Source organism: Pseudopipra pipra, chromosome 9, assembly GCF_036250125.1.
Source record: "Pseudopipra pipra isolate bDixPip1 chromosome 9, bDixPip1.hap1, whole genome shotgun sequence".
NCBI lineage: Eukaryota > Metazoa > Chordata > Aves > Passeriformes > Pipridae > Pseudopipra > Pseudopipra pipra.
In genome coordinates this window covers 25,946,266-25,969,692 of record NC_087557.1, presented here as the reverse complement: position 1 = coordinate 25,969,692, position 23,427 = coordinate 25,946,266, and the positions used below count along the sequence as shown (strand labels likewise).

The 23,427-nt window shown below is 50.6% G+C and overlaps 1 protein-coding gene across 1 annotated transcript; it reads right to left on the bottom strand.

The window, feature by feature from the left end:
- Nucleotides 1-297: 297 nt before the first annotated feature.
- Nucleotides 298-23,427, bottom strand: MOB3C (MOB kinase activator 3C). The gene is made up of 6 exons (XM_064665311.1): nucleotides 23,263-23,427; nucleotides 22,585-22,643; nucleotides 21,941-22,111; nucleotides 15,085-15,584; nucleotides 5,759-5,961; nucleotides 298-2,645 (listed from the first exon to the last, which is right to left on the bottom strand). Exons 4-6 carry the CDS (start codon nucleotides 15,500-15,502, stop codon nucleotides 2,616-2,618), a joined length of 651 nt encoding a protein of 216 aa, XP_064521381.1. The 5' UTR covers nucleotides 15,503-15,584; nucleotides 21,941-22,111; nucleotides 22,585-22,643; nucleotides 23,263-23,427; the 3' UTR covers nucleotides 298-2,615.

The window sequence follows — 23,427 nt, the reverse complement described above, 5'->3', positions numbered from 1 at the left end:
GAAAATGGGGGGGGGATGAAAAAGAAAACAACAAAAAAAAAGACCTTTGAAATTCTTTTTAAATTGGTACTTGAGATGAGCCTGTGAGGTGATCTTGAAAAAAAATAGTGTTTTCTCTTCCACGAGGAATCTATAGGAGCTCCATGGTGTGGAGGAGGTAAACAGGAAACACTCACAAAGCAGCAGGGCTGAAATCCTCAGGCATGGGTTAAAAGTACACTCCCCTTTCATAAGGCATAGTGCATAATTACCTGGTGGAATTCATTGCTGCAGGAGAAGTGGAGGACAAAAATCAAAGCAGGCTTCTGTGCTTTATTTATTTATGGAAATTATTTACACCAAGTCTTCTTTAACCAAGGAAGGTTAATGCTTTCTCTCTGGGTAACTGTTCACTGACAGCACTATTCCCGTGGATTTTGTTTTCCACTGTCCAATTTGAATCTCCCAAGCTACAAACTGTGGCTGTTGCTCACTGTATCACCATCTTCCACTGTTGAGAAGAGATTGACTTTGTCATCTTTGTACCTCACCTTGAAGTAGTTGTAGGCTGCTATCAGTTCATCCCTCAGACCCCACTGCTGAGGCAGCTTCTCCATAATTCCCAACCTTATCAGCTCCCAGAGGGTGCTGTGCTTTGAGAACAGACAGGCCTCCCTCCTCAAGAAGGCAGAACTTCCCAACAGAGCTGTTGTTGTCTCTTGCCTCTGCTCCACGAGCAATTTGTGCCCATGGTTCTGATTTATATGAAGAGGCAGGAACACGGATCCCAGGACCCACACACCTTTGCCAAAAGTAGTGAGTAAAACTCACCACCAAGTATCCCTGGAAAAATACCTTCAGGTGGGATTCTGGTGAAAAGTCTGCAAGGGGAGGATGCTGACCAGCAACACTGGCCTCTGCCAAGCTGCTTCCTGAGTTGTAAACTGAGGTCTCAGCACGGCATTGAGATCCATCAGTGCTGCAACTCTCAGGGGAAAACCACTCTTCAGGTTATCCTGGGTGCTTTTTCATGATGCCTGTCTTACTGCAGATGAATCAGAGAAGAAATATGAAATATGCCAGGCTTATTAACGTTTCTTTAATTAATAACAGAACAAATATGTTTGGACTTTGATTATTTTACACAGAAAATATTGGAATGGTGTATCAGATGGTTTCATGTCCATTTTGATCTGTTTTATTTCTATGTAAAAATATACCTCTGGTACACAAGATTTAAAAAAAATAGATTTTCACAAAAAAGTAAATGCTTTGAGCACTAAAAATTCACTTGTGCACTGTAATGTTGGCCTAAATATTTACATTTTCTAGGCATGTCCCCTCCCTCCCCCAAAAATGGGCAAACCCCAGGTTATAAATATCATCTGTGTATTTTGGATACAAAACTTTCCCAAAAAAAGAGCAGGAAACACAAATGTAACAATTCTGTGGCTCAGACAAATTGATTTTAACTTCCCCAAAACAGTAAAAAAGAAAAATAAAGCTACTTTTGTCAAAAGAGAAATGGCACAGGGAACACAACATTAGTTATCAGGCACTGCAAGCAGAAGGGGAAGAAATTTTGACACATACTTTTCAGGGCAGTAATGGCACAGACTAGGTAGCAATGGTATGCTTTCAGAAGGTCAAAGAGGTTTAAGAATCACAGGATAATATTGGTTTGGAAGGGGGCCTCAAGAACAGAGTAGATGAGATGTTTCTTAAAGTCCTTCTCCACCTGCTGTAAGGTTGGATAATGGAAAAGCAACAATTTCAACAGCCAGCATCTGCTGATCTTGAGCCAAGACAACATATCAGGAAATGCTGACGTGTTGAAAATGTTGTTTTCTGGCAATAGTTTCTTTCCACCATTTTCTGAGACTTTCTCATGTAAACTGTGCTGATCACACTGAAAAGTGACCTCATTCACCTCCTCGGTCATGGAGCTACCCAGCCATTAGTCCAAGCAATGTTGGATGCATCCTAGAACATCATGAAGTCCCCTCTTCCAAATATGAAAAATCCCTTGAAAGGAAAAATGGTAAAGCATGAATTAGGGCAGAAGGAGAGACATTCACAGCTCATGGTTAAAAACAGTACATCGACAACTAACCACGTGAAGGCAGCTGGGATGAAATGTCACCAGCTCTGCAGGGCTGATCTCAGGTGTCATCACAAACCCACTGCATGTGGGAAAGGTAACAAGGCATTATGTGGTAGCCAAGGTTACACCTGCTCACAGGGCAGGAGTTGCTACTTTAATATTTGGTGATTGATGTAGCGGAGGGCAAAACAAGAGGAAACGTCGCTGAAAGTTTGATATTGGACATGGGATTGAGTCTTAGAAACCAGAGTGTGCAAAAGTGAACCAAACGTGCCTCCTTCTCCAGGAAGTCAGCGGCTTTCCGAACCAGGAACCATGCAACAGAGACTGGGATCTATTAAAGGAAAAGCCTGTCCAGAGGTTCTTGGAAAACTTAGGATTTGGCCCTGGCCTGAAGAGGCTCTTCTGCAGTGTTCATAGTTCATTGATTTGGAATGCCCAGAGCAAGTCCTTGGGAGTGGGTCTCCCACCACAGGGTGTCCTGTCCCGTTGGACTCGGAATGAGCCAGCCGAGTTCGCCTGCCAGAATACTTCAGTGGCAAATTCGTTCTGTCATTTCTTTCTGCATTGAAGGGGGAGAGAAAGAAAAGAAACGGTAAGTGCAAAAGACAGGTTTGAGCAGCATGATGTGTCAGGCAGTTTGGTAGGTGTCCAAAACCAACCCAAGGAAGCAACTGTGGGAGTCTCAGGAAGCGTTTCTCTCTTTCCCATGCCAGCCCTCCTGGGAACTGCTCTGCCTCAGCAGCTCCATCCTGGCATCCTCCTTGGTCTCTGTGCCACAAGGTTGTTTTAGCTGTGCTCTGGCTTTGAGAGCAGTCCAAGGAAAGAGCTTTGGCTGAGACATTGAAAGGTGCAGGCCCTGCTCAGCCGTGGAGCAGCCAGACAAGGTGATGCCTCTCAGAGCCTCTCTTTGCAGCTGCCTAGGGAGGCAGGACAGGGAGCTGTTCCCAGTTCTTGCTCTGGGAGCTGACCACAACTCACTCAGAGGACCTGTGGTTTTGGCAAGGGATCCCACAGTCACACTGCAATGCAAATGAGTGCTAATAACAGAGGCCACAGGAAACCTCCAGTCAGACCAAGCTCTGTTTAGGCTAAGAGACTGTTTTCTTCAGCCAGAATGGCATCATGCCAGCTGCATTAGGAAGGTGTCCAGCTTTCAGCTGGTGGAAGATGTTATTTGTCCTTGCCTTAAGGAGCTCAACTAATAGTTTCTAAATCACATACATTGCAGCAGCAAGGAAAGTGTGATTCTGGCTCATCAGATTCATGGTTTGTGAATTTGCACGTGCACACAGATCCCCTCGTGCACCCCAGAGGAAAGTTTTCACACGAAAATATACTCCCAAAATAGATCTGAAGTAGGACTGGTCTGTGGAGAAGGAAGAATGCAACTCTGAAAAAAGAAGAACAAAGAAAGTGGGATGACCCCACAGCTCTGCCTTAGTGTGTAACCAGCTGGACTCCTGCCAGTGCTGCAGCCCAGCACCATCCTGCCCTTGTCAGGGAGGCAAGTGCACGGTTTCTCTCTGCCCCCATGTCTACTGATTCGTTAAAGAGAGGGAATCACTGCCTTTCGCTAGTTCTGACTGTAAAAAAGATCTCCTTCTCAGTTCCCAAGATTTGCTAAGAAATCACATCCCAAAGAAGCTTGACAAAAGGGAAATTGAAACAGCAAAAGGAGATTCAGCCAGAGGAAGGCTTAGAAACCGAGAACTCCTTCACCTCTGTAATTTTTTCCAAGCTATTTTGGCCTAACAGTGAATCTTCTGGCTAAGGACGTGCTGCTTTGTTTTTTTTTTCTTACTCCTAAATCTGCAGACTGTAGATTTCCATGTCAGTAGATTTCCTCAGAAGCATTCCACGTCAGCAATGCTCCAACCATAATACAGGACTCAGACCTGCTGTCATGCTCCAGATGTGCTCTCCCCACATGCCTGGAGGCCTTCCATAATCACATGCAGGGAACAGACACCTCTGCAGACAGGAGTCTCCTCTGTCATGGTTTCATGGGGACTAACTCCAGCCATGCAAATGCAAGGTTAGGACAGCTGTCTGGACTCATGAGGCAGTCTGGTTGCAGGACACTCTCATACACACCTACAGCAACTCAATGCCTGAGGGAAGGAGGTCCTTCCTCCTCCCAAGGACATGGTCCTTCCTCCCAATCCTGTGGTTGGGTCTGCTTGAAGCTTGTATGCCAGGCAATGAGACAAAGATAGACCAGAGGCAAATATGTCTCATTTCCTTGTAGTTTAACCCTAGTTGCATCACGGGGGGAAAAAAATCTGTTCATCTTAGATTCATCCAGACCCATCAGTTATCTCATGCTGGGTGTGAGTCACTGGCATTGAAAGCCTATTTAGCAATGTCAGCCTCTGCTTTGGCTATTAGGTGCTAATTATTTACATTAGCAAGCATCAGTCCAAGGGGATGACACAATTATGGGATGTTTATCAGTGCTGAAGAACTTTGTCATGAGGAGCACTGGTGAGGAACAGAGGACAGACTGATGCTGAGCTGCCATTTTCTGGAGCTGAGGGCCATTGTGTAATAAATGTCACAATCAAATTCTACAAAATAATTAAAGCAGATACTGTTGTCATTCAAATCTCCCCTGATTAGATCATAATGTCTCCATCCCCTGAAATCATGATCAGAGCAGACAGGCAGCCAATTGACTGGGACAAATGAATGCAGAGGAGTAAAGTGCTTGGCATTCAGGGGCAGGGGCGTCTCTCCCACATCCAGATCCTAAACAGGCAGCTCATCCTGCGATGTTTCTTAGCTCTTTCTGGGATTAGACCCTCTTGGTCTTCCCTGACTGTCTGCTACTGGATACAGCCTTTACTGCAACCCAGCCCTTATCACACCATGATAACTACAGAGTTTCCTAATAATTCTTGTCCCCACTGCAGCACATCCTCTCTAGGTCACGCTATACTCAACCTTGCCTGGTACACACTTGCATGTCTTACAAAACTATGGTTTTTTTCTAGTTTATGTGCCCAGGCTGTCTGGTCTCTGCTTCCCACCAGTCCTGCTGTTTTCAAGGACTGTCACTCTGCCTGGCTAATTGCTTCCCAAGGGGAGCTGCAGGGAAACTGGCAGCTTCAGTGAGGCCTCTCAAGTTTGGCCTTGATAGCTGTTGTCTGAAGCTGCCTGTCCTACTGGGGCTTGCCTTCCCTGCAGCCTCATTGTAATTCATGCTGGGATCTCAGGCAGGGACCTTGGGCTGCTAAAAGGAAAACTCAAGACTGTGGAAAGGAGGCTTTGGCTCAAACCTGACCCCTGAAAGCCATGTGGACACAACTGGCTGGAAATACTTTGATGTGCAAATTGCATCAGAGCTGCCAATTCAGTATGGAGGGACACTACACTGGGGTGGCCCTGAGGGTACTGAAGAGCCATTCATAGACATCACAGCAGAAGCAAAGTTTAAGGAGGGTTTTCCAAGGGCAAAGGTTTTCCTTGGTGTTGCTGAGAAGTTCTCTCTTAGAGCACTAAGGCTGACGGTTACAGGACAGAAAACATGACTATGTTTCTGAGGTAGGGTGGCTGAAAGAGTCCAGAGAGGGTGACTGCATGCTCAGAGTCCTGCCCCCACCTGAACCTACCAGTGCTGTGTTCAGCCCATGCCACTCACCCTCCAACTCCCCATCCCTGGGGTATCCTTACCAAAGGCTCCAGCTCCCGGTGGTCAATGAGGCTGAACTCCCTGATGAAGTAGTAAAAGTGCTTGTAGCAGGTGTTGACATGAGCCTCAGCACCCATGTTGATGATGCTGTCAAAGTGGTGGATATAGACATGGACAAAGACACGGAAGAGGCGGGTGAGGATCTTGGTGCAAACTTGCTGGAATTGCTTGGGGAAGGGAACACCTGAAAAGCAGAAGCAGATTGGAAGCCATTTGACAATTTCCAAGAAAACAGTTAGCATTTAAATGTTACTGTCACATTTGACAGGCAGTCATGGATGACAAGAAGGACTCCCTTGGCTAATGTCAAGAGTGACAGCTACACTGGGGCAATGTTCCATCTAACTCTTCCCACATATTCCCTCATTGCCCAACAAACAATTTCACACAGGCATGGGCTGAGGATTTGGGGAGCTGCCCTAGGAGAGAAAGTTTTATTACCCATTGGAAGAGGCCACAGATTTTCACATCTGGCTCAACCCAGAGCAATCTGGCAGAAGATCCTGCCCTCTCTCCCTGCCTTTCCCCTACAAGCCTGTGCAGGTACAGGATAAGTTGGGGTTTCTTTCCTGGAGGGAAGGGCTGTCGTCGGTCTCTACTTTGTCCACGAACAAAGCCAAACCACCTCCCAGAAGAAAAGATACCTTCCCTGTTCCTCTGAACCAAAAGCACGTTTCACACTCTTTTTCTTCCTCCCCACACCCTCAAATGTCACTTCTGATGCATCAACAGAAATGGGTGGGGTTTCTAGCTTTTTTCCTGATCCTCGTTTCAATAAAATGTCTCATTAAATCAAGAAGAAAACCACCCATCTTAATGATGTTTGGGTTGTGATTTCACTGCACCTGTATGATGCACCCTCCTGAGATGACCTCCCAGGATGGTCAAGAATGGGACCCACCATGCACTGCTCTATACTTTTAGCTTTGTTCCAGACAAAGACACACTGTGGGACATTTATATCCCTGTCAAAATGCACTGCTACCACAGTGAAAATCTCAGGGCTGTGATACCATCAGTGCCAGTAACTGTGTGGTAAATCTCTAAAGGATACGTGGCTTTGAAATCCTAAACATTCTCTTTTTTTGTGTGAGGACGAAAATGAAACAACTGGAATTTGTTTTCCTAAAGCTTCTTCCTCCCCCCAGAGCAATTCAATGCAAATATGCAAAGAACAAAATAAAAACCTCCTTCCCACGGTTGTACCAGCCTCCTCCCATAGCTTCTCATTAATGCAGCACATAACCTCTGAAAAATCTTTTCAAACAAACTCTGCTCAACCATGGCCAGCTCACAAATTTTGCACCGGGAGATGCATCAGCAAATCTCCCAGCTAAAAAATTAAAAAGGGTAATTTTATCTTTGAATCTTTCTCATCAGCCTTGCAAGGCAATTAAAACACTTTTTCCCAAAGGCTCCTGGCGGTTTTGTTTCCCAGCAGCAGCGCTGTGCCCTTCTCCTCCGTAGGTGGCAAACACAGCTCTAACAGATCCCATTAGGACTTTCTGGGAAAGGTGTTCACAGCTGGCAAAGCACAACCAGGCTGTGCCCATGCCAACACCTTAGAGATGGTACTGGAGACTTGCTTCTGCCCTGCACCCTTGGCTGCAGAGCTCTCCTTTCCTGCTAGACTGATACAGGCAGGGATCAGAGAGAGATCTCCTGGTTCCCCTGCAGCCAGGATAGACATGGTGCTTTATCAATGGCTTCATTTGAGCTTTTTGCACTGAGTGAGAATTTGCTGAGCAAATAAAAGCTGTAATCACCCAGGTGGAGACTCAGATATGCCATTAGGGTGGCCCCTGCAGACCAGCTTTGAAGAACTGGTCAAGAAACATTTTTTTTTTTTAATAAAGAAAAGTTTGTTACGGCAAATAATTTCTGATGAACACAAATTGCTCAGCCCTGGCTGGGGAATACACACTGTTCTGAACAACCCAGTCCTGAGCTGAGAAGGAAATAAGATTGGAGAGTGGACAGTGGGTCAAAGGATCTCAGGCTGCCAGAGCTGATAGGGCCATGGTTCAGACACTGCTGTCATATGAGCCACCTCCAGAGCTGGCAGATGGTGACATGTAGCTTTCCATGGCTTTGGTCCTGAGGTTAGCCAGGAACCATCTTGTCCTATACATCAGTCACCAGCAAGTCTTCATGGACATACCTGCAGCTGAGAGACACCTCCAGCTACATTCCAGGTTTTCCAAAAGCAGCTTTTCCATCAGGGAACTGAGATTTAGCGTAAATCATAGAATCAAAGCATAGTTTGGGTTGGAAGGGATCTTTAAAGGTCATCTAATTCAAATCTCATGGCTGTGAGCAACTATGGGAGCTGCTGAGCTCCTATACCTAGTGATGTGTGGAAAGATACCCTTAAGCTGCCAGGACCTCCAAGGACATTTATGGGCTACCCTCCCACTGTGATTCACATGAACCAGCAGCATCAGAAGCTCCCGGGAGGTGAAGCTGGGCTGCCCTTCTTTGTGTCCATCACCAGGTGTCAGTGTGTGGCCATCCCCTCCAGACATGGCCAGGCTGCAGTGGTGGCTGCCTGTTACTAATGGACTTCTGCAGGTCACCCCTCACCCTACCATGTCATGACAGCGCCAGCTATGGTCCTTTGGGACCAGGGGTCACTCAGGTCTGGCTCTGACTCTTTCTCCCTGCAACAACCCTCTCACTCACACATCTGCCTAGGGAGGCACAGCCCTGGGCCGTCGGGTCCCGCTTCCTCTCCCCGTGCTGCAGCCACGTCTATGTCTCCTGTGCCAGGACCCTCGATACAGGCTATGGATGCTTGACTGGACCCTGCATCTGGCACGGGGCTCTGTGCCAGCTGATCAAAGCCCTTCCCTGCGGGAAGGAAGCAGGGCGGATATCTGATAAGCAAGTTGCCTCTGCCAGCAGCAGCCGTGCCTCACTGCTGGTTTCCAGTGACTTGGAAAGCAACCCACTGCAGCCCCAGCAGGCACTGGCCATGCTGGCAACGAGCTGGAGAAATTCCCCATCCCCTTGCCCAGAGCTGAAAGAAAAGGGCTCTCCAGTAAAGGCTGCATGTGAACAATTCGGGGAGAGCAGCAGAAAGACCCAGCATACACACGGCTCGCTCGGGGTCACAGCTGCTGGCACAGAGGATGTCCAGCAGACAATGCATGTGACATCCTCTCCAGCACGTGAGGGGACACAGTGAGGGCAGGCTGTGCCTCCTCCCTGCAGCCAGGCATGCACTGCAGCCAGCACAGACCAGCAAGGGGAAAGGCCTGGGACAGGGATCTCAGCACTGGCCACGCACCTATCCTGCCCTTGCAGATGTTTCACTCCAAAATGAGCAGCTCATTGTCATTCACATCACGACACCATCACAGCACAGAGCGAGAGCAGTAGATTGGTGAGACAGAGGGATGAGGCTGGTGGGACTGACTCTGCATGGCTGAGAGGTCCTGTCAGCAGACGTATGGCAGGCCAGGGCAAAGCCAGGATGGAGCCTCAAGTTTTGACAAACCACTCCGACAGGGTGATGCTGCTTAGCTTGGCTTCACCCTCCCTAGTCCTACACACCTTTGGGGACCCAGCAGCACCATCCCAGTTCATCCAATTGATGCTGGTCTCAGCTGCCTCAGGGGGATAGCAGAACACCACAAAACCCACCACTGCTGATTTAAAAGCCTTAAAGCTACCTTTACATTTAATTCACTGCTGCTCACCATCCAGCAGCCTTGGAGAAAGCAGCAGCAACCTCCCAGTCTGGCAGGCGGTGGCCACCCTCTGACTCCTCTTGCATGATGTTTAGTTTAGATATTAGGAAAAATTTCTTCACTGAAAGGGTTGTCAGGCATTGGAATAGACTGCCCAGGGAAGTGGTGGAATCACCACCTCTGGAAGTGTTCAAAAGGCATGTGGATATGGGATATGGTTTAGTGGCGATCACAGTGCCGGGTTAACAGCTGGACTCAATGATCCTAGAGGTCTTTTCCAACCTTAATGATTCTGTGGTTCTATGAGTGATGAGGAGGTGACCACAGGATGCAACGTGAACTTGCTCAAATGTCAGGAAAAAGATTTATAGACAAGGTCAGCTCTTCCCTTCCACCCGTGATCCCAGGCATGTGCTACCCTGACACTGCACACAGACCAGACAGCTGGGAGCAACTCCTGTCCCAGGGCAGAAACAGCCCAATCCCAGGAGGAGTGGAGCAAAGCAGCCATCCACAGCAGAGGAAAAAGGAGAACTTTACCTCTGCTCTAAGCCAGGGCAAAAGCTGTAAGTACAGCAGGTACAATTTCACTCCATGCAGCATGACTCACAGCCCTGAAATGAATTAGCACCTTCAGTTTTTCTTGGATGTTTTGCTTGAAAATCCCAAGATATGATTTAAAGCTCCAAGAAATCTGTTTTTCCCACTCTGTGCTGATTGCTTCAAAACATAAGGAAACCATGTGGGACCATGTGTAAAAGGAAATGAAATGAGAGGTAACAAGTTGCCTGTGCTTATGGTAAGGGACTGCCAATGGCTCTTGGATCTTTCCTGCCATCTCCCATCCCTAACACTTGTGCCAATTTAATTTTTTCATGATGAATCAGTACCGGGAAGCTATTTTGCTTCTTGGCAATTGTATTTTTTTTCCTCTGCAAATGCAGTAATTCAGTGAACTTCGTGATGAATTGTTGTTATTTCTCAATTTCATTTTGGCCACCGTGGTGTTTGGTGATTCATTTTTCCTAAAAATAAGTCTTTAAAACCCCATTTAAAACTAATGTCATGATAGCAGCTGCAAGCTGCTGTGGTGTTAATTTTGGAAGAAAATAGCACCAAAAAAAAAAAAGACAAATTGTGTAAAAAATAGCCAGCAGAGATAACACCAATAATTAGCTGAGTTCTGAACATTTTTCTCCTGTTGTTATGGCGAGAAAGTATCAGATAATTTCGCACCAAGTTTTCTCTGGTTTTTTATAATTGTTTTGGGACCGTGCTTGAATGGCAGAGCTTGAGTTCTGAAAAGCTTTCCAAGAACTGTTCCAAAATCTCCTGTGACTGATGCTCTGTAGAGCCGCAGGCAAATCTGGCAGAGATCACAGGGTGTTTCCGGCGCTGGATCTGGTCCAAACCCTGCGTCTGCACTCATTTAAGAACAGAGGGGTTTCAGCAGCCACGACAGTGCTGATGTGGGACACCTGGCCTTGTGCAACCAGCAGCCTCATGCTGGGCTGACTGGTGCAGACACAGCCAGCTGCCACGGGCCCTGGAAACCCCATCCAGCCAACCCTCCTCCCCAGCACGCTGCTGCCCAGCAGCAGCTCCCTAAAACCAGGCACCACAGGGCAGAACAATTGCAGGGAGGAGATGATATTTTCCAGGTGGTAATTTGTTCATGTGGCCACTCACTGAATAAATCTGCTGATATAGTTTTACCAGCTGGTAAAAGTACACCTGTAGAATCATTTATTCTTCTCCCTGAATGGTAACAATGCTTATTCTCCATTTAAATGTATTTTTCAGGACAGCCACATTGGTTGGAAGAGTGGAAACAAAGCACTAGCACACACAAACTGATGCAGATCATCTGGAAAAGCTGCTGCTGTAGATTTATAGCCATCAGGTTGGCATAGCTCACCCCATGCAGGCATTTGTCTCATCTTAACTGTCTGACAAAGAGATTTCCACTCCAGAGAAAGGATTACAGAGTGGGATGGAGCCCTGCAGGTGGATTTCCCTGGGGATGGGGAAGGTATAGTATCTCTCCAACTCTTGCTGTGGTATGCAGGGTGCTTGACAGCACCCCCAGACCCATTAATAATCCCCACCATAGGGATTTTCTACTGATGCCATCCGAGGGCTGCAGTCCTGCTGGTTAAGTCTGCCAGGTCACAAGCTGTCCGCTGGTGTTGGGCTCCCTTCCTGCCTTTTAGGATGTCATCTGTCCCTCTGGCCTCACTGCAGAGCTGGCACAAGCTCTGAGACACACAGCTTGGCTAAACCCAAGGTGTTTTTAATTTGGGTCACTCTGCTCCCCTCGCACCTCTGACGCTGCTGAAGGAGCAGATGCTTTAGTGGTGCCCAGCTCTGCTCTGGTCACTGGAGCTGTGACCATTTACCCCAGCCAAGGTCTCTGCTGTGATGCCAAAGGACCCTGTGAGCCCACAAGCCAGTGAACCATCTCTGCTCCTTTCCAGCTGAGCCTCTCACCCTGGGGTGAAGGATTTCCCCCCTCTGACCCATGAAATACCATAGCTGTCAGGACAGCTGTGAGCAGGCCCTGCTGAATCATGTGCTGCTTCCGGCTTTGTAGCTCTTGGATGCAGAAGGATGCTGAGGTTAGCCTCAGGCAACATTAGCAAGTTTGGGGAACACTTTTGTTTCTAAAATAAACAAACTTAGTAAAAAGAAAAGTCTGTTTTGTCTGCGGTCAGGTGCCCCTAGCCAGGGAAATCTTTGTGCTGGGACAGCTTTATTGCACATGGCAAAGAGGGGCCAGGAGGGAAAGCTGAGATGCTTTCTCAGCTCAGGAAACACCCTGCTCAGATGGTGGTCAGCTGTGCCCACGGACCTCTCCAGCACAAGCAGGACTGAAACAAACCTTCATGCTAAATCCCATCTCTCCTGCTAATTTCTCACCATAACTCCAAAGCATGACATTTATAATTTCTCCACATCAAACTCCAGTCGCCTCCTTAAAACAGCTCACATCTCCTCTGTGTCCTCTCTCTGCCTTCCCTTGTCCTGGATCTTTTCGCCTTCCCTTGTCCTGGATCTTTTCCCTCGTTTCTGGCTCTTTAGGAGAGAGGCTGAGCATCAACATTTGGTCACTCTGGCCGCTGTCCCTGAGTCCCACACCCTGCCCAGCCTCCTCCATCATCCCGAGTGACAATGAGGAGCAGCCCCTCAGGAGCAGGCAGATGTGACATTTCCCTTCAGCCAAACACCTCCATCTTCTGAAATGCCAGAGCTGCCAAGCAATTACCCAGCACACAAAGCAGGCCAGTGAAAGGCAGTTAATTGGGGATGCACTGATGACAAAGTACCACCGGCTCCCTCCTCCCCCTGCCCCCCCAACAGTGCTTTAGAGTGCAACCTCAGCCTGAGTTCTCTCTTGCATGTGTGAGGCCAGAACCACAAGGACGTGCCAGCAAGAGGACTGAAGTCACTCAGGGGACACAAGGGTCCCCACAACTAAAGGGCTTGGAAGAGGGACCCCAGGAACAATGTTAGAAGAGAAAAAAAATGGATTTGCCCCATGATCACCTGCAGCTAGCCTGGATCTGATACAGAACTGTCTCCACACTGAAATGAAAAAAGAAGTGGAAACCAGAGGCACCAGCCATCCCACCCCACACTAGGATGTGTTACACCTTGGAGGGAGAAGTGCCAGAAATGGGGTGCAAACTGCAGGGCCATGACTGCATTGGGCTTTTGCACCTCAGAGGGAGACATGGGAGAGCAAAAGGTGCTGCAATGTCCTTCCTATGGCTGCCTGCTTTCTGCAGTGTTAAGACTCCATGTAAACCCTCATTCCCCAGAGCAGCTTTCAAGCAGCATCCCATCCCAAATCCCACCAGAAAGGCATGAAACTGGACCGGGTCAATCCATATCTGTGCCTCTGCTTTTAACGGTGTGCAGATCTTTTCCTCGGGGACAAACTGGGAAGGGGGAGACCTTGCCTGCTCCCTGTGGCTGCTGTCTCACCCCTTGGCAGCAGCAAGCCAGAATTAAAGGGGACTTTTGTTGTCCTCAGCAGAGCTGGGGCTGCTGGCTCGGAGCATCCTGCACTGACACTGTCAGCCAGCCACACTTCCACCCTCCTCTGGAATGTGTGGACACCAAGGAGCCCGTGAGGGAGAGATGCCTCCATGGCACAGTGAATGTCCCTGGTGAATGCAACGGGCTGATTCCCCCAGGCACCCCAAAGTCATCCTATCTGCCTGTCCTCTGGCACAAGGATCCAGCACTGCGCTACCCTGACAGCGCCAGACCACCAGCAAGGGGAAGAAGGCAGCGAGTGCCTGCAGGTTTTGGCTTCAAGGAAAGAAAAAGAAACCCCCAGGAGGAGAGTTGTTCCACCCTAACCCCTCTGGCAAAGCCAGAGCAGCCAGGTCAGATCAGGGGCCTGGGGGGTGATCCCATCGCAGGGCCAAAATAGTTTGGCACAACCAGGCTGCAGGCACTGCCTCCCCTCTTCCTTGCAGAGACCCACAACCCCTCTCAGCCCCCAAGGGCCAGAGACTTCCCCGAAAAAGACACACAATTATATGTACAGCACAGCCAAATGGGGCTACAACAGTGAGTAATGCCAGTAATCCCACACAGACCATTTTCTTCAGTGTTTCCCTGCATGTTAATGAAAATCCTGGTCCTAAACTGCACTGATTTCACACAGCTCTGTCAGCTGTGCTGCTTGGCAAACCAAAAAAGGTCAAGCAGACTTGCAAAGCCTTGCCTCTCCCCCCCGAGCACCTTAAATACTTCTTTACATTGAAGTAGCTTCATGTTCCACCTGTAAAACAACCACTCCAAGGCATGACCTGAGGCTCTGGAAGCCCCACCAGCCAAGGCATCATCTCCAACCCTCGAACTCATCTCCCCAAATGACAAAAAAGCAGTTAGGTAGCAGCTAATATCGGCCTTGGCAGGTGCTGAGCATTGCAGATCAGCAGCAGGGGGCTTAGTTTGTAAGCTGTGTTGCCTTTGGCAGCTGCTGCAAGCTCCCAAGGCCAAACTTTTCGAAGGGCTATATTGTACACCCTGGGCCTTGGCAGTGGAAAGGCCGGATCGTCCTGGGGACAGGCATATCTCTGCTCAAGTGATGCCTCAGCTACACAGCAAGATGTGAGGTATAATCAGGGCTGAGATGGAAAGGGCTGAGGAGTGAAGCAGCAAGGTCAGACAAAGGCTAGACCTTGGGACCATGAACCCATGTGGGAAACAAGAAATTGATTTGGTTAGTTGAGAGAAGAGCAGGGATGTGATGACCACCTCTACCCAGCCCTGCAGCTCAGCTCCTTGAGGACAGGCAAGGAAGCTGACGACCTACCAGCCTTCATTTCTCACAACCACAGAATACTTGGAAAAGTTCAAGCACAGAAAAGGAGAACATTGTGTTCCACATCCCCTAGCATCAGGATGAGAAACCCCTGATGAGCTCAATTTGCGGCAAAATGGTGTGGGACAGACCCTGTGTAACACCTGGAACAGGAAAGGCCACGATACTTGGGATCGCAAAGTCCAGCAAGACCAGCCCTGAGGTGCACCAGCAGCTTGGGAACCCGCACCAGTTAAAACCCCCACCTTCCTGCAAAGAACCAGAGCACACTCACCTATCCTGGTGGGGAAGATGTCCTCGTTGTTGATGAGCATCTCGATCCAGTCCATCAGCATGCACATGTACTGCGGAGCCGATAGCTTGGTTGGCTTCTTGTATTTGCTATCGTCCTGCCACCTGTACTCGTACTTGAGCCCCCCAGACATGATGGGGCAGCTCCTCTCTGTGCAGTACTCCGACATGGTGCCGTAGATGAGGTTGATGCGGTTGAAGAAGTCCACCACGTGCACAGCGATCCAGTCATTGATGCTCTCGCCAGGAGGCAGCTGCACCACTGCTTTCAGGTCCAGCCCGGACTTGAGGGAGGCCTGGGCTTTCTTGTACAGCTCAAAGCGTTGGGTGCCAGGCTCGAACTTTTTTCGGGGACGAAACGTTTTGTCTTTGTTGAAGACTTGCTTGAGACACAAAGCCATGGTGGGCAGGGCCTGCCAGGGCGAGGGCAGAGGCTCAGTGCAACATGAAGCCCAAGGCTGGGGTCTTCACAGCTGGAGGTTTCTGGAAGGAGAAAGAGTCACATTTGGGTCACATATGAAGCCAGCAGCATGTGTGGGCACACTCACAGGGTTGAGTTCACACCAGCTGGCCTTGCTGCTCTGGCAGCACATGGGAACAGAGATTTGAGGTGAGCTTCTGGCCCCTCCACACCCAGTAGGGTGATCTGGAGCAGCTGTTGTCCCCTCACAGAGCAGCTCCCGGCACTGGAAAGTGTGAGCACTGCCACATGTGCCCCGTGCAAGGAGTGATGGCAGACAGAGCCCTTCCTCCCTCCTGAGCACCCCAGGAGCTCACCAAGCTTCAGCCAGCCCCTCACCTCCTGGCTTTCACCAATACCTGCTGCAATAAAGCAAGAGCCACGACATCAGCAGAGTTCACCAGCTCAGGTTGTTCCAACCTGGTGGCCCTTTCCTCTTTCTGGCAAAGGGGAAGCATCTCTTTCCCAGGGATTTCTCAGTGCTCACCCCTGACCCTGCCACAGCGGCTGGCGAGTGAGGCCCCGGGGACTGCGCTGCGACCGCAGCCGTCTGCTGGTTCACACAGCCCCAGTGCCGAGATGAATGGGAAAAGGGGGGGATTACTTTTGTTGTTCTGCCCCGTGTGTTTGTCCTAAAGAACAAAACCCACATCCGAAGAAGGGAAGCGCAGCCCGGCGCAGCAGAACAACGTGCCAGGATGCGGCCGCCCCTCCAGGCGTGCACACAATGCACACAGCCAGCCCTCGGAGTGCCGGAGCATCAGCTCCGGGTGACTCGATCTGGAAGTCAGGGCTCGGCAGAGTGCTGAGCTCACCCCTTCCTGCCCGAGATTAGCAGCACAGACGAGGGCTGCGGTATTTTCCTTTTCCTCCCTGGAGCTCCAGTGGAAATCCCGTGCATTTCGTTACCTGCGCTCATCGCCAGCGGTCGTAATGTGAGAACAAGGTCCCCCTGTGCTAAATGCTTTGCTGAGGCTTAGGGAAGAGAAAGTCCTCCAACAGCCTCCCCCTGATGGGAGGAGATGGAGAAGCAGTTAAGAAAAAGGAAGGAAAAGGTTCATGGAAAAGGGAAGTGACTGACCCAAAGTCACAAGCAGGAGGGAATGGTGCAAACCTTGGATGCACATTCATCTTTAAAACGACAACTTTAGCCAAAAACTTGCTATATAAACTTTGTTTCCTAAACTCAGTCCTGAGCCCCAGGGAGATCCTATTTTGCCCAGCAGAGAGCAGTTAAACATCTGACAAGTGAAACCCTCTGCTCCCCCTACCGCTCACCCCTGGGGTCATCACTCAGAGCCAGCAGGACCTAGTGATCATCCCAAATGTCAGCAGGATCTGCCTGGCAGGGATTTCTGCACCGTAGCCAGCATGTGGCAGCAAGGGGAAACCCCTGGCTGGGTGCAAGCCCTGGCGTGGGTGGGAACCCCAGCACAAGTGCCATTCTAACTAACACTAACCACAGCCTTTCCCACACACTGGAGCTGGAGCTTTGCCACTGTTGCGTAGCTCACAGCACAGTGGCATCCAACCCCACCATCAAACCCTGTGCTGTACCCAGGTACAACCAGACCTGAAAATGTAAGTTTTAGGTGCTTTCTGCCCCACAGAGGGGGTCACAGCCATCACACAATGTTATACAGTATGACTTTAATACCAGGGTATCTGCAGACCTTCCCTATCTCATGTGGCTGGGTGGGATTTTTTTAGCTCCATCCCTGTCGTCCTCATTTGTTGCCCAAGGGCAATGACTGGGGGATGTTTCTTGGATGCTTTTGCTTCCCTTGCTCCAAGCAACTGGCTCCAACCATGTCAAAGAGCTTGTTCCCCACTTCAAAAAAAAAAGCACGATCTCTCCAAAATGCCAAGCGATGGAGGGAGCTGGCATCCTGTCATGGCTCCTCCCTGTCCCAAGGGAAGGGGTCTGTGGTACTGTAGCCCTGATGGATCCCAATGGAGGCCAGGGGACTCTGGGCACAGTGAGACTGTAAAGAAAAGCCCTTCTCCAGGGCTTCCTGGATTCCACATATTCAAGGCACATCCTGTTGATAACACCTCTAAAAAAAGCCCTCTGAGGAGTTTGCTAATGCATAACAGTTTCTAAAATATGCATGTATACATACATACATACATATATATTTATATATAACTACTGCAATGGGGATCCTAATCCAGTAATGCAGGAAGTGCCAGGATACCCTTGGGATGAGGCACCCAGCAGGCTCCATATGGAAGTAGGCATGATGAGGCTGAGCAGTGCCTGGCCCTGCAGTCAGGTTTCCCTGGAATTTCAGCAGGGCACACAGTGCCAAAAGACATTTCTCCATGTCACCATTTCTGCTGGCCTCAGCTCCATTTGCTCTGCTCCAGAAGCTATTGCTGTTTGCAGGCTCTTCCCTGCAGAGACTGGGCTGTTCCAGGGTGGTGAGCAGCCACCCCGGCAGATGACATCCCATTAAATGTGTCACTCCCAGGGGCCAACAGCAGTGAAATCAGTTCTCCTTCAGCGTCTCACACTGCCAGACCTCTGCAAATATTGAGCCACTAACTGGGAAATAAACACCTCATCTCCTGAAGCCAGACCTGTAACTCATCCACAACTGCATTCCTGCATCATCCACAGCTGGATCTCTGTGTTATCCTGCATGCTGCTCTCATTCATCAGACAGGCAGGAATGTGCTTCGTGATTCGGCACCATCTGAATAAAACACCAGCTAAAAAAAAGAGAACGACAAACCTGCCAAATATCTGCCAGCTGTTTTCCTACCATGCATCTGTTGGAGACTCCTGGGAATGGAAAAGCAAAACCTGTTGCTGCCCAAGTACTCAGAGACCTGTCCCTGAGCCCGTGGGATGCCAGCACAGCACTACAGCCTCTCTGCTCTACAGGCAGCAGTTTTGCTTTCAGGATCCTTGTTAGCACCACCACCAAATTACCAAGTCATTAAAAGACCTTGTCAGTCTTTGATGGAGAAAAATGTTCCCCAGAAATTATATTTAACACAAAGCCAAAAATACATCCTGGGATTTATGACTCGAAGAAGCAGAGAGAGGCACTGAGCCAAAGGACAGATTTGTTCACTGCTTAGAGCGATTGATGTGCAGGGAAAGATGGGAGCAACAGTGGACACGACCAGGGCATGAAATCCCAGCTGTGGGAAAAGGGCCTCAGCAGTGAATGCAAGACCAGATTTTCCCAGTGTCCACCTTTATGCATCTGACCTGGCTGGTGCTCTTCCATCTTCCATCACCCCCCAAGTAGCTGGGGCAGATCCATTTAAAGAGATGGAAAGTGGGAGATCTTCCAAGGTTTAGCTGTATGCAGAGTTCAGCTGAGCCTGATGTTCAGAGCTGTCGTGTTCCTGGAAATCAGGCTGTCGTCCACTGGGGCTTGGGGTGGGACAGGAGACCCATCCAAGTCCAAACTGCTGCTTGCACTGCCTAATTTGGGAATTCTGAAGGACGAGCTGCCATTCAACAAGCTTAGACAGCAGCTTCCTACGACATGACCGTACAGATCCCGCCGCCAGCCCTGGCAGGGCCTGGGACAGTGCCAGAGCAGCAGCCTGCAGGTCTCTGCCTTCAGTTCCCACATGCAAAATCAGAGCTTTTCCTAGAGGAGCCTTGGCAAAGGCTGCAACCCCCCCTTCCCCACGCTGCAGTTCCCATCATGAGGTGGTACTGGCACCCCAGGGGCTCACACATCCCTTTCTGAAGCATCTGCAGACCCCCAAATCAAATTTCATCCCACTCCTGGGAGCAGACAAGGAGCAAAGCAGGTGGCTCTGGAGCTGGAGACCTTCCCTGCCATCACCCTGCGCCCCCACAAAGGACAGTTGGAAGAGGATGAGAGAAGCTGCTGGGTAGAAAGAGACAAACAGTTCCCATGGGACATCCACACCACGGAGTACGTGGTGCTCACCCCCGTGCTCCCAAAATAGCCTTGGCTTTGCAGAGGGCTGGCTACAAACCCGGCTGAGTGGCCACAAAATCCATCCCACCCCTAGCCATGAAAGCTGCTGACTTCAGTCCTGCCCCTGGTTTCACCACCAGCAGCAGAAGCAAAACTCAGTTGGGTTTAGCAAGAACCAAATGAGCACAGGATGAAGCTCTGCAAGGACACGGCAGAGCTGCTGCTGGGGAGGTAGCAGGCAGAGACACGTGAAAAACTGATTTCCTAGACTGCTGGCAAGTCTAGAGATGAAAGGAAATGAACTGGATGGAAGCGATGTAAGTTCTGGGTCAGACTAAGCTGCTAATTTCAGATTTGATGGTTGTTTTCGGTTTTTTTATTTAAGCTCTTTCTTTCTTTCTTTTCTTCTTTCTTTCTCTCCTTCTTTCCCTTCTCATTTGAAAACCAAAGAGGAACATGGCAAGGCAAAGGCTTTGTTGTAAATTAAAAACAACTCTGAAAGGTCTGTTTAGAAACTGGCAAAACAAAAGGGGAGAGCAGGCAGGGCAGCTGGAGGGGAGCTTCCTCTCCCCCCAGTCCTGTGGGCTCGAGGCAAGGTCACCAAAGAAAACCTCCGCTTTTGACCCCAAATAAGCTTTAGTCAGAAACCCAGCAGGAAGGATCAGTCAGACACACTGCCAGACTCCAGGATGGTGGTCACAGCGATGGTCCCACGCTCCCTGCCTCTGTTTCCCCAATTTTAAAACTGATCTCCCTCCCCAGGCTCCCTTTATATAAAGGGCTGCCAAAACAAAGGCTTCAGGGGGGGAAAAAGTGCTTTGCAAGCGCCTCTGAACAGCACTAATGATCGTGAAGGATAAGGAGAGAGGGAAGCTCCACACCAGCACCTCCCAGGGCTCCAGTGCCCAGCGCATCCTTCCTGGATCCATCCCGAGACAGTTACACACTTGCACAAGCATCTGCCTGGAAGCCACAGGCGGCCGTGTTAGCAGCACATTCCAACCCTCATGTGACAGCTGGGGAGCACAACAAGGGGTCCAGCACTGCAGACAGTCACAGGGAGACTCCAGCTCCCACTGCTTTGGGAAGAGGCCGAGCAGGGAGAGCGCAGATCCGTCCAGTTCCAGGCACCCTAGAGCAAAGTGTAGGTTAAATACCACCAGCTCTGCACGTCCCCCTTGGGCTTCCCTGGGAGGATCTTGTGTTTGGGGCTCCCAGATGTCTGCCGCTTCTCTGCTTTAGGGGATTCCCTTCTCCCCACCACAGCAGCATAAAAGTCCCATCCAGCCCCATCCTAGGGGGAGGAACAGGACAGCATCAGCTCAGCCATCATGTGCCAGAGTCCAGAGCCAGCCAGCCTCCAGATGGACAGTCTGCCCAGAAACCAGCTGGTCCTGGGACACATCGGCTTTTCACTGCTCTGGGAAGCATCAGTGCCTGGCTGTGGACTCAGCAGCCCTGTCTCCAGGCTTCCCTTCCAACCCTGTCTCCAGGCTTTCCCTCAAGCCCCAGACAAATCCAGGTACAGTTTGGTCTTCAGCCTATCCTAGAGGATCTTTGCAACCAGGGCTGCTTCTTGGTGGATTCATGCCCTAAAGACCAAGGCTGCTTTCCCTGAGCAACCCTGGAACTGCAGCCACCCAGGCAGGGGCTGTGGGTGCATGGTTCTTCCAGGAAAGGGAGTGTATCCCCTCTTTTCCAGCCTTTCCAGCCTTTTAATCATCTAAGGAAGGTGGGCTGCAGAAGGAGATGCTGGGGAGCACAGTCTTGGGGTGCTGGCCCTGCTCCCTCTATGCTTCCTGCTGGAGCCAAGCCCCAGCTGGGCTGTCCATGAGAAATGGGGTTATTGGCTGCCGATGCCAAATATAACCCAAACGATGGAAAATTCCAGGAAACGAGCCAAGACAAGATGCCGGGATGGGGATTAAGGCCTAGCACGCAGGCTGGGGGAACTTCAGAGGAGCCTTGGGCTCTCAGCAGCATCTCCCTGCTGCCAAACCCTTTTTCTGCAAACTCTCCTGTAGCTGCCGAGACCCATGAGAGCATCCTCGAGCACCCACCTCCAGAGCATCAGGACTCAGCCCCCTGCACTCCACCTAGGGGCAGCTGCCGGCAGGAAGCCGTGCTGGTGCTTCCCCCGAATCACATGGTGCTCGGAAATCCCCAGCTCAGTGCAAAACAGACCCAGATGGCTTCCAGGAATGGGACTGCACGCCCCCTGGCTTGCCCCCCAGCTCTCCCTGCTGTCCCCCTGCTCTGTCCTCTTGCCCTGCCTCCCTGCCACACCACCAGGAAAGCAGCAGCTCCCCGAGGACCACAGCCCAAAGGCACCCAAAAGTTTTTCCTGAGTCACACAAGACACCTCCAAGCAGAAAAGCAAAGCACCATCTCTCCAGGTTAGAGGCAGCATGTCCAGTTCATTTCAGGCATGATACCCAGTGGGGCTGGGGGGTTTTTGGGGGTACCTCATTCCTGGGGGTTGAGATCTTGCTGCTGCTACCAGTGGTTTGCTGGGAGCCCTGTAAAGAGGTGTCCAATGACCTCAGTGGTGTCCGACAGCTCTGGTTCAGTCCCAGGGGTGATTACTCCGTTGTCAGAGTCGTAATTCCAAACACTGGGAGTTCCGGGCCTTCGAGCTCAGGGAAGAAGACGAAAAGAGATAATCCAGCTGCTGAAAACCCATCTCCACTGCTTGCTCTCCGCCAGTTCCCCCGCCCACAACTTTCCGCCTTCCCTCCGCCACCGGCAAAGTCCCTGCCGGGACTGTCCCACTCGGGAATTGGGTGTCTGCCCACACCGTGTGTTGCTTTCCCTTGCCCGTCCCCCTTCCCCTGCGGGACCCCCTTTCCCTGCACACCGCCAGCCATTGGCACGAATCCCTGCCCGGCATCCCCGAAACAGGCTGCCTTGTATTTACTCGCTGCTGAGCTGGGACACAACAGAGGAAGGGGAAAAGACTCCTTCCTGCAGGCGTCTGTGCTCTAGCTGGTAGAAGGATCGCTCCTTCCCCGGCTAACGCCAACCCAGGTCTTGCCGAACCTGCGCTTAAAAGCACCTCAGGAGCATCCTCGGGGGTGCGGTGCTGTCTTTTTCCAGCCCCAGGACTCACCTCATCGCCGGCACTCCTGTTTCCAGTCTCAAATCCCTCCACTGCACTTTCTGCTCATACTCGGGGGAAAAAAAAAAAATTAAAAAAAATTAAAAAGACAAAACTCCAAGCCAGGCTCTACTTTGGGGACTGCCGGCGGTTCGGGGATCGCCGCAGCAGGGAGAGCCGCCGCGCTCCGGCGCTCACTGGGGTTTCGTTAGAGAAACGCGGGGACCGAGGGTTTTTCTCCGGTCAGTGATGTCACATCCTGACCCTGCCGGCAGCTCCAGCTGTCTCTGGATAACCCGCTTGGAAGCCGGCCTGCCGGCCCCCCCAGCCGCCGCGGTGGGCTCGCACGCTCACCGAGCGTGGGTGGGCACTCAGACCCACACCCACACCCCCGCACCATTCCTGGATGCTGAGATCCTGTTTGGCGTGCGGTCCCATGCCGCTGGCTGGCTCCCAGCTTTCACGGGAGAGCAGTGTGCTGGGGGAAAGGAGATAAAATCCTGTTGTGTCCCCCCCCCCGCCCCAATCTTTCCAATCCCTCTCCCTTCATCCTTCCTCATCTGCACACACACAAAAACCAGCCAGAGGTTTCCACGCCAGGTCAACCTGGACACCATCCAAAATAGAAAAGCCGGGGAGATAGGGGAAAGAAAAAAAAACAGAAAAACTTTCTCCACACACAGCACTTACTTTCTGTCTCTCTCTCGGAGGTGGGGTGAGCTCTAAAGCGCGTCGCGGTATTTAAATCCTGCTCAGCAAAGGCAAGCCTGCGCCAGCACGCTCGGCGCCGAGAGGAGCGGCCAGCCAGCGTGGGATGAGCCCGGCAAGGGCCGGGATCTGCTTTGGGTGGGGGTG